Consider the following 17,047-nt stretch of genomic DNA (forward strand, 5'->3'; position numbering starts at 1 on the left):
TATTAAGATGTGACCATGAAAAACTCTTGTGAATTTATTTAATATTCTGCTTTTAAAATGTTAAAAATAAATAAAGCTTTCAGTTCTATTGACTATTTCCATTATTTTCTGGTTATTGTGCTTGTTAATTATTTTCCTTCTTTTTTTCCTCCTTCTTAGCTATTTTCTTCATTTTTTCCCAAAGAAGAATATTAAAAGATTCCATAAACTATAACTTGGCAATAATTCAGAATTTGATATAACAATGGTCTACTGCTAGTGCAAAACGAGACTGGCTACCATTACATGGCCTCACCTGCAAGATGAGGGCTTGAAGAGAGCTTTTTTCCAAGGTTCTGTGGCCTTTATAAGTTTAAAATGAAATGAATTTTGACATTATTCCCCATCACCTTAATGTTATGTGGATAATAAGGTATGCTCTAAATTTTCTGTTGACTTTAACTTTAGCAAGCAGAAACTTTTTAAAGAATTTGACAACTTTGCTACATAATATATAATATAATATAATATAATATAATATAATATAATATAATATATGTAGAACTAGAAGTTGTTAAGTTAAGCTAACTCTGCCAGTTTAAAAATGGGGGAAAAAAACACCATTTTTCCAAAACTGAGTAGAAAAATATCCCAAGCTCTTCTTTCTACCTCCACACCATCATCATTTTTTGCTCAAAATTCATTATAGGAATAAATTTCCATTTGTAAAGGAAGACAAGCACCTTGAAAAACATAGCAAGATATTTGTTATACTTTACTTGATACTTTGATTAAAAAAAAAGCCCGAATTTACACAATGAAGAAAAGATGACAATATTATTATATAAATTAAGCTAATGTAGAAAAGGACTTACTATGTTATTAGTGACATCTGTGATCACTGAGTTAGAAAGACACGGACTTTTATACATAACAGATCAGGCAGGATTTTTCCAAACAATAAATGGAACCATATAAAGTTAAAATAATGCTAAATAAGTAAAAAAATGCTTTTGAGTGATCCACTAGACTTTTTCAGTACTTGCTTAAATACTGGGCCCCAGAACAGGAACTCACCATTTTATTTAACAATGTGTACACTATAGGCTTAAACTTGACCCAGTAATTTGGTTGTTTGATCAAAGATAGCTTAGAGTTTGGTCTTATCACTATGTGAATAAAAGAGTTCACTAGTTTTTTAGGTTAATGTGAAAATGACAAAAACAATGCATTCTCTAGACATTAAATTTTCTTCCACTTGGTCATGTAAAATATTTGAAATATCAACTCTTTCAATTAATTTATGCTTTTGTACCCCATTATTTGTATTTTCTGTAACAGACATTTATTAAGTTTGTTCTAGCAGAGTGTTTATTTGCAGACTCTAGCAGAGAAAGAGCTGTGAAAATGAGAAATTAAGTCAAGCAAATCACAATTTAGTTAGTTTTAAGCGACTGCCTCGTCCTACACACTTTCGAATTTTATCAAATGATTAAGTAAATAGGAACATTAAATTCAATTACCATCAACAGGGTCATGGAAAACATTGTTCTCATCTGCAAAACTTCTGGTGCCTGAAATATTTCCATAATCAAATATTGGTCCTTCTAAGAGAGTCACTATATCTATTCGATTAATTTTTGTCAAGACCGAAGTTAAGGCATCAGCTGAAAAAGGAGAAAACAGGGTTGAAACCCGATTAAATTATTTTCTGCCGTCACCACAATATCCACACAAAAGCACAGCGATCTCTACCCTCCTAGAGTTTTAGCTCCTCCTCCCCGCAGCTCTGCCAAGTCACCATCCGGAGGGCTCGGAAAGCGCACCATTACAGGGAAGTCCCGTCAGGGTCTTAAGAATCACTTGGTGAAGCTGTGTGGGGTGACAGCAACATCCATTCCACTGTAGGATGCTGAGCAGATGGGCCTCAAAGTAGCCAGACTCTTTTTAGTTACAAGGGGATCTATTAAAATTTTAAACATGTTCTTCTCCTTTTAGACTGTCAAAATAGATCACCCTCATATTTGACGCTTGGCATTTTAATGACTTACTAAGGTCAGGCTGACACAGGCAAACCCCGCAATAACTTATTCCACACTGTGGTGGGTTGGCACTTGTCATAGTACGGCTACTCTCCCCACCCCCCACCCCAACACCATCAAACCAAAATGAACCCCAAAATATTGGAGACCTCTCTGCAGCACAGATGAAGCTGAACAAAATGATGTGACCCTATCCTCCTTTCTTTCTCTCCCTGTGCATCTAGCTCTGGCCTCTCAGTGCTTCTGACTACTACCCCAGGCTTTAGCAGCTAGAATTCGATTTTCACTTTTGATGGTCATGGAGAGAACTAAAGACAAAAATGCAAAAAATTCACTACCACTTGCTTTCTTAAGAAGCTTCCCAAAGACAGGTGTTTAAAATACTAGTGCTAAATTAAACAAGTACAACTTCAAAAGACTTATTACTTTATGATTACTCTGGTTTATTAACAGTAGGCTTATCTAACATACTGAATATAGGCAGTTTTGAAAGTCAAAGTAATATAACGTCAGCATACTTGTAGCATTTTTTCCGTCTCTGGTAACCCATTTTTTTAATAACATGAAGCTCTGAGAAATTAAAGAATTTGGATTTTCCACACGTATTTGATTGATTTCATCCACTGAAAAATTCAGTTCCCTTGCCAGTTCTGTAGAAAAGAAAAAGAGTTACTAAGATTTCACATTCTGCTTTCATCACCTATGTTTCATTAAATGTAATGCTCAACTGCTACATACACACAAAAAGGAACTGCATTGTAAAACCCAGTCCAGCCTCGAGCATGACTCGTTACATGCTTGCTTTTACAGGGAACAGTGATGACTCACCAGCTGCGACCTCACTCTCCTGACCTAACTGCTTAGCTACAATTACATTCCCTTTCGAGAGATTCTTTTATAAAGATTCTTGAACTGTACAAAGAGGATGTTGCTGGATTCTTTTCATTCAGCCAAACTATTCTTTGTACTTTGTTCAAGCCTCATGTAAGATGGACTGGGATACGCACCCACGGACAGGGCACAAGAGATGCCGGGAGTGTGCCTTCAGGAATTCCCCGTGGGAGGTTAAATAAGGACCACAGTCCAGATTGCTGTCTACACTATGCAGCCACATGTATAACAAAGAAAAAGGAAATAGCTCTGTGTCCATCTAAATGTCTATGCCCATACACTCAACCTTGTTAATCAGAGTGTCTTTGGCAAGAAACGTGTGATAATCAGTGGCTGCCTTGGCAGAGGGAAACCAGGAGTCAAAGATGAGAAGGAGCCTCACTTTTCACTGTATATTACCTGTATAGTTAAAAAAAAGTCCTCAGGTAATTACTTTAAGTGATTCTAGAAATAAATGGGGGGGAAAAACCCTCCCAGGGAAAAGGAATTGGTTAAGATACTACCTGGCTTAACTATTTCTAGCATTTGGGGAAATGCATTCAGAGGCTCAAAAAACTCAAGTGATTTCACTCTAGGAACTATCGTGATGATACATTGGGTTGGGCACAATGCTTTACACACATGAGTGTTTATCTCAGGCTTGTACTACTAAAAAACGGAAAACAATCCAAGTGTTGAACAAAAGAAGAGTTCATTGAGTTAACACAGCAGCTTGTGAGCTGTTCTGATCATAGCCTGCAGTTAGATGTACATTGTAGAGGGCAATGTTTATATAAATGAAACCAGATCTTCAAGAAGCAAAACTTAGCCTTAATACACATGAGACAGACATTTCTCCCCATTCTATTCTATTAAAAACAAAACCAAAGTATGTATTGATTTCATGACTCAGGAGTGCATTGTGACCCAAAGTTAGAAAAACACCATTATAAAATATGTATACTGGATGTTATTTATCCGTGAAAACCAAGATCATAGACTATGCCATTTTGTGGAAACTAGGTAATAACAAAAAAAACAAAAAATTACATGGTGTATATAACATTTTAAAGCTTTTTATACAAAAATCAAGGTACACGAAGATGTTCACAGTGGTTTTGAGGGACAGGATTAAATTTTGCTCTTCTAAATTATAATTTTAATGGTAATCTTCACTGAGCAGATAGTAATTTGAATTATAAAAGTTAATCTTCTTTTTAAGATCTTCATCCCTTTGTACTTTAAGAGACAATACTGCTTACTGCCCAACAAGCCCTTTATGACCCAACTGTATCCTTTGTCTAGTGAGCCAGTGACAAGCAAAGACACACTGTCGCTAAGATTTTTACAGTTTAACAGCTTTATGTCACATCTTCTCCAAAAATTTGCTCTGACAGACTTAATGACTGGATTTGTCTAAGGTAAGTAATCTAATAGTACGGGCATATAACACTGCAAAACCAACATTTGCTCCAATATATTTTCAGATCATAATGTCTGATGTTAAAATATAATTATTATTAATTTTATGTTAGCAAATATTTATACATAACGAATTGCTATTGAGTCTCAACAAGTTGCTAAGGATGACCAACTACTTGTCTTCTCAGAGTACCACTAGGCTCCTGGTCGTTAGCAGTGTGCCTGAGAGCCTGGGTGGAAGGAGACAGGAAGTTGGGGGTGAGGGCAGGACTTAGGCCATTTAAAGGAAGGAAATGTAGCTGACCTTGTTTGCCATTATCTGGCTTCATGTTCTCCCTTTTAATAACAGAGATAATCACTTCCCTGAGCATAGAATATCATGGAGGGTATACAAGATGACTGAGGTATGACAATGTTTAATCTTTGTATTTTAAGCTATTTTGTTTTTTGGGCTATGTATTAAAAACATACACTCAACCTCTAGAACTTGAAATTTCTCTGATTTGTGTGACGTAGGATTTTGGAGGCCCAGTTAACGTGAAATCTACAAAGCAGAATTGTCCAAATGACACAGAATCTTATCTTCATCTGTAATGAAGTGAAATCAAGCTAAATATTCCTTTTCTACACACGGATTATAAATAGTTTCATTCATCTCACCAAACCCAATGACTTTTGTAAACTGAATGGGTTTCTGTACGTGTATTCTATTTAAAAAATTGTAATTCAGATTTTCAACTTCCTCTCATTCCCTTGTTTTCTTGTTTATGTAGTTATTGAAAACGATCTTTGTTTTCCTTTAGCAAAGAGGTAAGATTTCCTTTTAAATAAATCTTTGGGCATAAGAGTGAGTCCACTTAAAGGAAAGTTTCAGGTAGATAAACATACAGATAGTCTGTGTATATCATAAAAACCATGAAGATGACTCAAGAGCAATTAACATTTGGGAAGCACAGGCATTGGTTAATTGAATGGTTTCCTAAGAGAGCTGCTCTAAGGGAATACACCATGTTTAAAACTTTGGATTATTTAAAAGTCATAGGCCTTAGTTGTGTTTTTCTTGACCCCAGAAAATAAATTTACTACTAGGTAAAATGTTACCTTCTATTACCAGAAATGGCAGTGTGAAGAAAGTGCCTACATTTAAGGTAAAGGAAGATTTAAATTTCTATTCTTTCGTGTATATGCATCGAAAAAGCTTTGAAAAACACAGGGTGTAAGGTACTATCGATAATTTTCTCTGGGTAGGTACAATCATGGAAGATAAAAATGTTTCGTTTTGTTTTCTATTTGTTGCTTGTTTCTCTTTTTTATAACGAACCCCTTGTGAGTCAGACAAAGAAATTAAGAAACGGTATTCGTTTCACTCAGGAGCGCACACACTTACCTGTCCAACTAAGTCCCAGGTGATCAGCTACTATTGCCATCCTGATATCTGTCCGTTCACATGGACTCTGTGGACCTACGATTTACAATTTCTTAATTAAAATAATCATCAAGAAAGACACGATACTGGAAAATTGTTTTTTTAGCAGTACTCAGATTTTTACAGAGAGACTAATGCTAACACTGTACACTTACATGTGTCCTAGTCACCTACATGAACACTTGTCTTTGCACATGGCTCCCTTGATTGTCACCTGCCCCGGCCAGATGTGAGACTACATGGATGCTCAATGTGATGGAATCGAACATGCTGACGAGCTAGCTACTGGACAACGGTTACAGAATCATCGCGTCGGTGAAAACACCATGATGGGATTTCAGCATCTGAGCTTTGACTTTGACAGAATCATTAGTACATTAAAAAAAGGAAAAAAAAGCTGCTTATCTTGAATGACACCAATGTCTTCAGCATGCTTCCCTAGCTGCCTACGGTGTCGTTTGGTTAAAAGGGAGAGAGAAGAGTGTAGAGACAGCACACACAGATGACAATGACAGAATGAGAAACTACAGTTAAGTCACCGCACAGGCAATCACGACAGTGCATGCACTAGGCTCTACGAGTCGGAAAGTGTTTACGAACTACGCTCGTTCTCCAGGATGTGAGCAAAGAGTGCTCGAGAGACCTGACTGCCTTCGTCCTCACCAGTCCTCCTACTGCTCCTTCTCTCACTGCCGGCCTTTTCACTCTTTGATTTTAAAGGTGCTGCCTCTGTTTTCTTATCTCTAGCGGACTTCGTTGTAATTGAAGGCGGGCCACCCCGGGAAGTCTCGGACAACGACGTGTTTCTTGAGGTACTGTCTTCCTCATCGGACAACTCGGACTGCATCTTTTTGTCTTCTTCTGAGAGGCGGTCCACAAGCTTTAAGGTCTCACCACTAATTCCCTTAAAATATTCAATGGAGTGTTTACATACTTCCTTAAGCTGACTTTTCCTAACTTTTACTGTGGTGCTGGTGGTGCTGGTGGTGCTGGTGGTGCTGGTGACACAGGTGGGTCTTACCTTTACTGGCAACTTGGACGGAAGCTGTTTGGCCTTGCCTTTCTCGGGCTGCCCTTGCTTTTGTGTGGCACATGCTCTCCTAACTGCGTTATCCCTGTGTGTGTCTTTTACTGGAATTCTGGACTTTACGTCTACACGTGAAGAAGCAATAAGGGTTCTGGTTTTCTCAGATTGACTGACCTGCTTCGTTTTACTCACTTTCATGTTTGGCATATGACTTGGTGGGCAGATATCTTTTGGTGAGGTGGCCTTTATGGGAAGTTTGGATTTTCGCCTAATCCCTATCGGTTCCTTGGTCTTTTGCTGCTCTCCAAGAACCTTCTGCTTATTATCTCTTACACAGTGTCCTTGCAGTACCCCTGTCTTTTTTCCTGATGAGATTTTCACTGGATTAGCTTTCTCTGTGGTACAAGTGGGTGCAGAATGTTCTGTCAGAACTATATTACTTGTAATGTTATCTGTCTGTATAGTGGAAGAATCCAAATTGTTGTTGTTATTAAAGTTATCTTTCTGGAAATCGTGTTTTTCCTGGGGCCTAGTGCCCATGTGGCTATTGGCTGTACTTGGAATCACTGTGATAGTTTCATTCTCTAGTCCCTGACAACTGGTCATCACAGCTTCTATCTTATCTGTCACTTCTCCAGAGCCTTCTTTCTTCATGGTCATGGTGGATGCAGAAATTCCCATTTTTATAGGCGTGCGCGACTTGGGGTCAACTTTAGAGGCGCCAGTGGCTGCTGCCGATCTCTCCAGGGAGCCACTACCGGCTGCGCCTTCCTGACACTCTCCGCTGGTCGGGCTGCTGGGGTTGGGTTCGACTGGAGGTGCCTCTACATTTCTCTCTAGATTGGTTTCTACAGTGGTGTCCCCTGACTGTGGCTGTGGTGTGGCAGTGACCATATTTTTATCCCCTTCCCCCTGGTCCCCTGACTTCCCTTCAGAAGTATGCTCACCAATCTGGAAAAATTGGAGCCTCTCTTCAACAAAATCCCTCTTGCTCATGTCAATTGCACCACTGCGAGTCATCTCAAACATTTTCCCTTCGTGAAATGGGAAGGGGTTAGGCTCACTAGTTGGGGTACTTTCGTCAGTTGGCGTTCGGGCGGGCGTTGTATCAGGGGTTGTTGCTGGAGAGCGGTCTTCCACAGCCAGACCAAAGGGCTTAGTTTCATCTTCCCGTGATTTACCGTCAAAAACTTCATCATCCCCTCGGTTATTAGACCAAGGATCAAAATCTAGACCTTTGGTAGCTACTGTTTTGAAAGGAGTGGCAAATTCTTCATCTACTTTGTAACTGAAGTAAGTATCAGGAAACACTGATCTGTCAGGATGTCTGCCTTCTAGGGTGAAAAACTGGGCCCCCGATTTCTGCTCAGTCTTATCAGGAGTCTTTTCAGATGAGGAACTTTTAGAAGGTGGCTTGTCTTCGTCGGGTCCCACCCTTCCTTCCTCCTCGATAACTTCAAGTTTACTTTGGCTAAAGGAGCGATCGGCTGGCTTCAGAATGCCCTCCGTGTTCCAGACATCTTTCTTAATTTCCATGGTTTGACTTGGGAGTTTCGAATCACTCTCCGTCAAGCCGTCGTCTTCATCCTGTAGGTCGTAGCCATCCAGAGAGTCGATCTCTGTGGCGTCGGTGTCATGAGAAAACTCGGCCGTGGTGGCGATGGAACACTCCGTGACGGACTGGTCGTTGTTTCCATTCTGGGCGGTTTCGTTCTGAGGTGAATCAAGGCCAAGGCCAAATTCGTGGTCTTTTCCAGATCCATTCGTTTCTAGTTCCTTCTGACCGGAAGGCTTGTCAGAAGGAGCTTTGGATTTTGTCATTTCCTTTTGTTCGTCGTCCACTTCCTTCAATTTGAAGGTGTATTTCTTAACGGGGACGGGCTGATAGATGGACTCGTCATCGCTCGAATCACTGACGTCGGCCCCCGGGGGAACTGGCGAGGGCGGCTGTACTCGGATGACGGGTTCGGTCAGCTGGTACTTGTCATGCTCATCCTGCAGACTGACTTCGATCATGTCCACCTCTCTTTCGGGGAGATAATGAGGTTTCTTATCCGGCTCCATCTGGTCTGCATCCAGTGGTGGAGGAGGGGGAAATTCAATATAGGCAACTCGATTACTTTTGGGTCTTTGGTTAGAGTCTTTGCTGACATCGGTAGGCGTTTCGCGGTCAACGGTTGCTTCCTCCACGGTAGTCTGCTTTAAGGAGGCTGACTTGGCCTGCTCCTCCTCCTCAGACTCCTCAGAAACCTCGGGAATTGGGCTGGGTTTGCCTGGTATGTAAGCTATGAGCGAGTCTGGTGTCTTTGACGTAAATTCATAACTCACTTCCTCTGAACTGGGCGTTTCTGGGGTTAAAGGGCTTTTCCCAGAGCTGTCTAGAAAGGAAACTTGCTCTAGAGTGTCGTCTTCTGGACTACCTTGGGGAGAAGGAGGCTGCTTTTGCTGCCTAGTTGTATAAAAGGTCCCCCTGGTCTCTTGTACTGTCTTACACTCCTGACTTATGATCTTTTTTATACTTCCTTGTTGTATCTCCTTTTCATATTGCTTCCCCACCTGTACAAAACTGACATACACGGGTAAGGTTTTTATGTCTTTCCCTCCCTCTGTCTGGGCTAGTGGAGAAACTCTTTCTAATCCGTCAAGGGGACTGTGGTCGAACACATCACTAGAGGGAGATTCCTTTCCTGGGCTAAACTCTAAGGAATCAGGAGATTTGGTGGGAGAGGTTTCGGTTTCATCGAGAGGAGGGCATAAGCCTACGTAACTCTGACGTTTGGAAACCTTGCTGATTTCTGAATAGGTAACTTTTTCGTCTTCTATAGAATTAAAGTGCTGTGCCTCAACCGTCTCTTTACTCATACTGGACCGGGGCAACTTTTGCGATAGTTCATGTTGGGGGAATGTCGACTGCTCGCAAAAGCCATCGGGGATATCAGATGACAGCATCCTCCTTCCCTCCGCAGCTCTGACCGGGATGTGCGACACCGCTGAGCTCTCACTCCTCCTCGGAGCTTGTTCCAGAGGCCCACCCGGCCGTTCCCCTTCTTTCACAACATATTCCCTATATAAGACCTTTTTGGAGGGAGATTTTACAGTCATTTCCTTAATTTCTGAGAGAGAGCCATTTGTTAACAACTTGTGTTCTCTCTCAGTCACAGACATAAACTCATTCCTCTGATCAACAATCTTACTGTCAGGGTGACCAACGTGATTCTCTCTTACATCGTGAACAAGTACATGAGAGAGTTTTTCTTTCTGAGACTTATTGTTAGTGGCTCCAGAACTTTCCCATGTTCTAAAGACCTTTTTGTCCCATGGTCCCTTAGTTGCTACATCTGAGGTCACATGACATGCCAAGTCTTTAGCCTGTTGCTCAGAAAAATAGTCAGGCATGGCTTTACTTGACATTTCAGTCCTCTGTGTTTTCACATCCTCGGAGCCAGAATCATTTACAACAAGCTCGCTGCTCTGCGCGTGCTCATCTTTAGCTCTGAGAACCATCAGATCGTTCTGCACGGATACACTTTCGTCCGAGAGGTCTACGGCCTTCAGCTGCTTTTCTCTAGCAAACACTTGGTAGACGGGCAGCTTGCTCTCCTGGATTTTTTTAACGGGGATTCTCGACTGGCCCTCTGGCTTTCCGTCTTCTTGAGACACGTCCTTGCTTTTTGCCTGTGCGCCTTGTTCAAATTTTAATCTAATGGAACTGAGCTTGGATTGTTTGAGCTGAAACCCAGACTGGGGCCCTTCTGGTGCCTTGCTCTGTGAAACGCTCTCTTGGGTCTCCTCTGTGGGCTTGCTGTCGTCGGGCTGTGGGGACAGAACCTTCTTTTCCGGGCTGCTGGGCGGACTGGCTGCTTTCTGCTCATCGGCTGTGGGGACGCCTTGTCCGTCATGGCCATGCTGCCTTGACTTAACCCACTCGTCACTGGATGCCAACACTTCTGTCAGCAGGACCTTCTCGGGGCTGCTCCCGGTAGAGCTCTGAGAAGAGTACTCTTTGCCATTTCGAGGGCGTGGCTTTTTCTCTGGGGACTGCAGTTCATCATTTAGCTTTTCGGTTTTGTCACGAAAAAACTGTGACACTTCAGTCAGTTTTTCTTCAGCTTCCTTCACAGTCCTGTCCACCCTATCTTCATATATCAACTTCTCTCTACCTCTGTCTAATCTGTCCTCAGTAAAGCGCATCCACATGGCATGTTTTGGACTACTAACATCGCCAGAATAGTGCAACACTGTCACTTTATCAAAATGCTCATCTTTAGACACTTTACCTACACCATTTTCAGACACATCTTTATAGATTTTGGAGAGGATTTCTTTTTTGGGGGCAGTGACTACTTTTTCTCTGGACCGCTTATCAGACCCCTGTAACTCTGAGCTAGGGGGTCCTGCATGGTCTGTAACCGATTCCTCGGTATCAGAATGAGACACATCTAGCTTTTCTGACAGAAGCATTTTCTCAGCAAACCTGTAAGACTCCCCTCTTAGTTCTGACAACTCATCGTCATGGTATTCTATGGAGTGTTGACTCAAAAGCTTCAGTGTTTTATAAGAGTCATCAGATATGAGTTGAGCAGAACTAGGGCGACTATCTTCTTCTTGGGACACAGGAGTGTTCACTCTGGAAGACTCCAGATAAGAAGGCAATGACTCTTCGGCAGTAAGCTCTTCTTCTTCTTGCTGACCCTGCTCCTCTGGACAAGGAAAAGCATCGTGTTTTTCTGGCAGAAAATCTTTTAGGTTAATATCTCCCCGGGATAAGTCTTTCTGATATACATACATTTCCTTCTCTGGATGCTTTTTGGTTTCTCTAATAATGACTTCAGTGGGCTCAGCTTGGTTACCTTTTTCGATGTGGACTTCTATTATACGCTCCAGTTTGGGTTTCATTTGGTTGTCCTTCTCTGCATGCTGGGCTGGGGTTTCAGCCGCAGACTTGTGAACGTCTGGAGGCACGGCCGACTTATGCTCAAACAGACCTGCCAGTTCTTTGGAAGGGTCCCGCCCGGACTGAAAGGCCTTCATGATGTCATGAACTGACATGGTTTCCTCGATTCTTTCCGAGGCACCTTCGCTGCCTGGTGGGGAATGATAGACCATTCTGGTGGTTGTGGTTATGTGGGTCTCTTCTTTAACACGCATGCCTTTGCTCAAAACTCGGCTGTGGTCGTCGTCTTCACCATTGGCTTTCATTTGGAACGCCTTAACTTTCTCCTTAATACTAGAGGTGGTGGGCTTTGGTTCCAGTTCCGTAAAAGTAGGCGACGGTTTCGGTGACACGGGCTCCTCCGGTGGGCCCGGGGGAGCATCTCCCGCTGAGGGCTCGTAGCTCCTGATAACATGCACCACTTCAGTTCTTGTTTCTGTGATGACAGGAGGGATGGGGACTTCGTGAAAGAGTGGCTTAGGACCAGTGCTCTCAGCGCTCTGTGGGGCTGAAGGCGTTTTCTCACTTCTTGTTTCAAAGCCACTGTCAGACAGGGGGCTTTTGTCCTGATCGTGTTGAGAAAAGTCATCCGGAGACTCTAAAATAGTATCTGTTCCGAAAAAGGAGTCGGCCATTTTACACAACTCTTTCTCAGAGGTGGAGGGCCTCATGGAGGCTGGCGGCATTTTGAGTTTGTGTTCCTGCAAAGCGATCGCTGGCTTCAAGATCCTTTTCTGTCGCTCTTCACCATCCTTCTTTGCGTCCTCAAACTTGTACTTTAAATTTGTCAACGAACTACTCCCAATATCGTTTGTTAAGTAATCAATAACTTTGGTCAAGTTATAATCCTTCTCAGAGGCCGCTTTTGCTTTCACTTGCACTCTCTCCGGTAGAGAGGGAGAATGGCTCGCCGCGGCTTGCTGCCTCGCCTCCCTTATTTCTTCCGAACTAAACTCTATCCAGTCGTCTTCGGGAGAGAGTCCTTTGTCACTCTTTGGCGATTTGGGCGGTCCTTTGTTATCTACACACACATCTTTCTTAAGGATTTCGCTCACTTTCACTAAGTCTTCCTTTACTTTCTCAACGATTTTGAAAGGTTCTTCATCGTCGATTCTCCCTTCTTTGGGGAGCTCGGGTTGGAATGGCTTCTCCTCAGGCACGTCTGTTTGTAGGATCGCAGTCATCCGCATGAGGTCTTCTTTCATTTCGGCCACATCTTTTAATATCTCCTGACTGGAAGATAAAGAGGATGGTGTAGACAGCTTAAGGGCAGACGGTGCAAGGAACAAAGACGACTTAACTGGAGATGAAGTTCGATTGAAATGGGGCTGAGGACGTGTCTCCGTAGTCAATGTTTTAATGGGGGACAGCAAGGCTGCTGCTGATTTTGTAAGTGAACTAGAGTCTGGAAGTTTCTTTAATGCTGGTTCCGGCAAAACATTGACTACAGAGTATACTGGCACTGTTATTATTGATGAAGTTACAGATGAGGTAGTTGCAGATATCGACGACCCAAGGGATGTATAGAGTGCACTTGCGGAAGGAGTTCTTAGAGACTGAAAAGCTGATGGTGTCGAAGAAACGTATGACCTGAGTGGGGAAAATGGCATTGCTGTTGTGGTAGAAAACACTTTCTCAACTGTGTCAGTGGCTGCATTAACCACAGAGCTCACAGAGTTTGTAGCTGTAGAAATTTTTTCCTGTAACGTGGCAGTGGCTTTGCATCCGTTAATTAACGTTGACGATGACGGATACTTGAGAGGGGAAATAGAGCCGTTGACCAATGCTACCTCTGCGTGTCCGGGCATCTGTTTCACAGGTGATGAGAGAGAAGAGGCCATCGTGACTTTCGCTGATGAAATGACATCAACTGCTGATTTAGCTGGAGACACCACTGACTTTAGAGGCGAAGATATTAGCGGTGCTGCTGATGTAATAATTGACTTAAATGGCAAACTTGAGGAATACATATTAATGTTTGACTTGGGGGAGGCAGGGGGTGTCATAGTAATGGACGACCTCTCCAGAAGAGACCCTGCTGTAGTCACTGGAGAGGTGCGGGAGGAAAACGTAGAACTGGATGCCAGCCCTTTTAAAGGCGAGGCCTCTGGGACTGTGGGAGCTCTAACGAGGTTACCAGAGGAAACTTGGATATTGTATGGAGATTGTGACACCACTGTTTTTATCGGTGAAGACATTGTCCGAAAGGATCTAATTGGAGATGCCACATCACTAATGGATTTAACTGAAGATGTAGTTGATGCACCTAACGTGGATTTGATTGGAGAAGGAGTCGAAACAGACCATATTGATTTTAACGGAGAAGCTGATGGCGTGTTAGAGGAAGAGCTTGATAAGGAAGTGAAGCCTGACTTGGCCGGCCCAGGCACTGTAACCGGAGCTGTTGTCCAGGACTGGTATGGTCTTGTAGAAAAGAATGGCTTGTATGAGTAAGTGGTGGGGAGGGATCTTGTTGCTCCTGCACTCCGTTCAACTGTTTCTTAAATTTTAAAATGAAATCAAACACAAAAATCAACAAAAATGGTTGAGAAACAGAGAGACCAGAGAAAAAAATTGGTCAGTAAACTTTGAAATATTACAAAAGCAAGTACAATTGTTTGCATGATTTAGAATGGAAGAGGCAAAAGGAACAATTAAAGTAAAAGAGGAAAAAAAAATTCCACGGACACAACGCATCCAAAGTTAAAAAATAAACAAACAAACAAAGAAAAAACAGAGCAATGTGAAATGAAAGACAGAAAAAGCACATTGCAACCAAAGAGGCCAACAATGAGAAACAGAAAACATGAGGAAAGAATTAATGATGAGAAAAATAACCACCATGGAAAACCGTTCCCTTACTTCCTATTGACTTTCTTATGTGCTGGTTTTGAAATATCAGCAGCCACTCTGCTTTGCCTGTATAGGTACAAGTTCGTTTTGTGCAACCGTATAACTTTCATTTTAGCAATGTCTAACGTTCCCTCTGCTCGAACCTTTCGGTGATACTGATTGCATCTACTTAGAACCGTATCGATGTGTCACTATACGTTAAATATCTAGAACTCTTTTTTAGAAAACTACTCAAGCCTATTTCATGCAGAATCCAAGTTAACTTTTAGGTGACAGGCAACTGATGTGCAAACTGTGAAGCCACTGGATTTTAAATCTGTACCTTCCATGCACAATTCGGTTATGCTTCACACCCATAAAAAGCCAATAAGAGCAAGAAATTTTCTGAGTCAGAAGTTTAAAAGAAAAAAAAAACAAAACAAAGAAAAGGAATGTTTGCATTTATTGTTTCCATGCAGCATATTCCTTTTGGTGAGGAAAAAAGAAAATGGAATATGAAATGATTTAAAAATGCATGTGTACATACACACAAAGGGGAAAAAAAGCAGAAAATATGGGTCATGGTTACCATAAGCAAGCAAAGCAACTGAAAACATTTTATCATGCGCAATATATCATGGCAAACAAGCCAATGAAGTAATACAATTTTTATGCCATATTATGCACAATATATAAACTTTAAAAATACTTCCACAAGAGCATTTAGAAAGAAGAGTACACTTTTTCCATGAGATGCAAAGTCTTGGTACCTTTTGAGACTTTAGGAAAATATTTAATACTGCCTATTAAAAACATATCTGCAACTAAATGTGTCCACATCTGGAGTTCTCTTCATTATGGATAAAAGCACATAGTTTATTTTGGATATTTTTTTTTCCACAATTTTCACAATTACTTTGAATTCTCAAAAGGTATCATGGGAAAAATCTAAAAAAGCAGTCATATTTTTAACACCCCACATTTAAGTATCTGCAGTGGGATACGGCATATATCTGTATACGTTTTTATCCATGGCAAAGGTACAAATTCTGGTGCCTTTCCAGAATGTTCATGGGACTCATAGATACCCCAAACACCGGAGCAACCATGAGGCAGACCACCCACTAGGAAAGATGGGTTTAATACCAGCATTCATCTGGCAATGGGACGAGAAACACACAAATGAGGTAAGCACACTCGCCGGGGGAGAGCAAGCACGCACTTGGTCCTCTCTACTTCTACAGCTCTAGCAAACAAACCGAGTTGGTCACAGAGATTTGGAATGCCTGCCAAGGGCTAGCGGTCTATGTCAGAGTTGAGTACAGTTTCGCTCCCAGAAAGCACTGGTGCAGAATAATAGTGACACGCGAAGAGGAAATGAGAATCTGCTTCATCTTTTATGCTCCTCTTCATGCCATGCCCGGGCCAGTGCTATAATCCAGTCCTTGGATTAGCAGCTACTCCCACAAGGGTGAAGATTTTCATTCCTAGTGTACATTTAAATTCAGACATTCAGAACATGTCCTCTTCTAAGCTTACATATTATTCTAAAGGAATGTGGAAGAACTGAGGAAAAACTCACCCGCTTGTTACCCCCTCCTGGTCATAATTCTCAACATTATATTGCTTAACTTTTTTGGAAACACCACAGTGCAAATGGAAGGTTTGGAGATTCCTTCAATTCAGTGACTTGGGCTCAGTTCAACGTCTCATGAGAATTTATTTTCATAACGAACAGAACCTGGCACAGCATCTCACCTTTACCACTGAAGGCTGGCTCCATTAAGCAAAGAAGTCCTCTGGACCACATGTATGGTTTTATACGTCTCATGAAGCCACCAATTTACTGAGCAGTTACACATTTTATGCTTTAATGACACATACTCTGGGATGCCCTTTATAACAAAGAAAATTTCTGGGAGCTTCTGGATGTCAGGCACTGAACTACACCAGACTCTTTCTTTATTTGGGGGGTGGTGTGGTTTGAAAGGGCACTGAGGGAAAATCTGCATCACTTGGAGTTCTAACACCAATTAAGGGGCCATAGCATTTCCTTAGTTTCCTTACAGTCCCATCTTAGTTCTTTCCATTCCTCTGTTTACCACCATTATGCTCCCTTTCACGAAACAGCGAAAAGGACCCTCTTCCTTCTATCAAAAGTCAAGGAAGATAAGCCACGTATTTTACTATAACTGAAACTAACTAAAAAATAGCAATACTTCCACAAGTGGGAAAAATTCAGTTGACTTAGTGTAGACCTCACCTTCAACCCATATATCCCCCCCAGATATCTTAGGGACCAGAATCACATGGGAGCTCACTTGCCCAGAGGTGCCTTGGACCTAAAGGAGCTGGTCATGGAGATTGTTCAAATCTTAAGGACATTGTCTAGGAGTCCCAACCAGCTACCCTGAGAGCCTTAGCTCGGAGGCAAAATAGTATTCCCAAGAAAACTTCTACCTAGCACATAGAGTCATACTGAAAAAACCACTTAGTTATACATATATACTGTCCCT

At 41.9% G+C, this 17,047-nt stretch overlaps 1 protein-coding gene across 5 annotated transcripts in view; it reads right to left on the reverse strand.

Annotated features, from left to right (window-relative positions):
* Positions 1 to 17,047, reverse strand: part of ANK3 (ankyrin 3) — a 687,858-nt gene that overhangs the window by 30,801 nt on the left and 640,010 nt on the right. For 4 of the 5 annotated variants that reach the window (XM_046026934.1, XM_046026935.1, XM_046026933.1 and 1 more), the window contains 4 exons: positions 6,403 to 14,199; positions 5,701 to 5,775; positions 2,540 to 2,671; positions 1,503 to 1,646 (listed from right to left, as the gene is read on the reverse strand). In XM_046026934.1, the coding sequence (XP_045882890.1) occupies positions 1,503 to 1,646; positions 2,540 to 2,671; positions 5,701 to 5,775; positions 6,403 to 14,199 (8,148 nt within the window). The remainder of the gene's footprint in view (positions 1 to 1,502; positions 1,647 to 2,539; positions 2,672 to 5,700; positions 5,776 to 6,402; positions 14,200 to 17,047) is intronic. The other variant, XM_046026936.1, reaches the window with a different exon arrangement.

This window comes from Meles meles, chromosome 13 (assembly GCF_922984935.1).
Source record: "Meles meles chromosome 13, mMelMel3.1 paternal haplotype, whole genome shotgun sequence".
NCBI lineage: Eukaryota > Metazoa > Chordata > Mammalia > Carnivora > Mustelidae > Meles > Meles meles.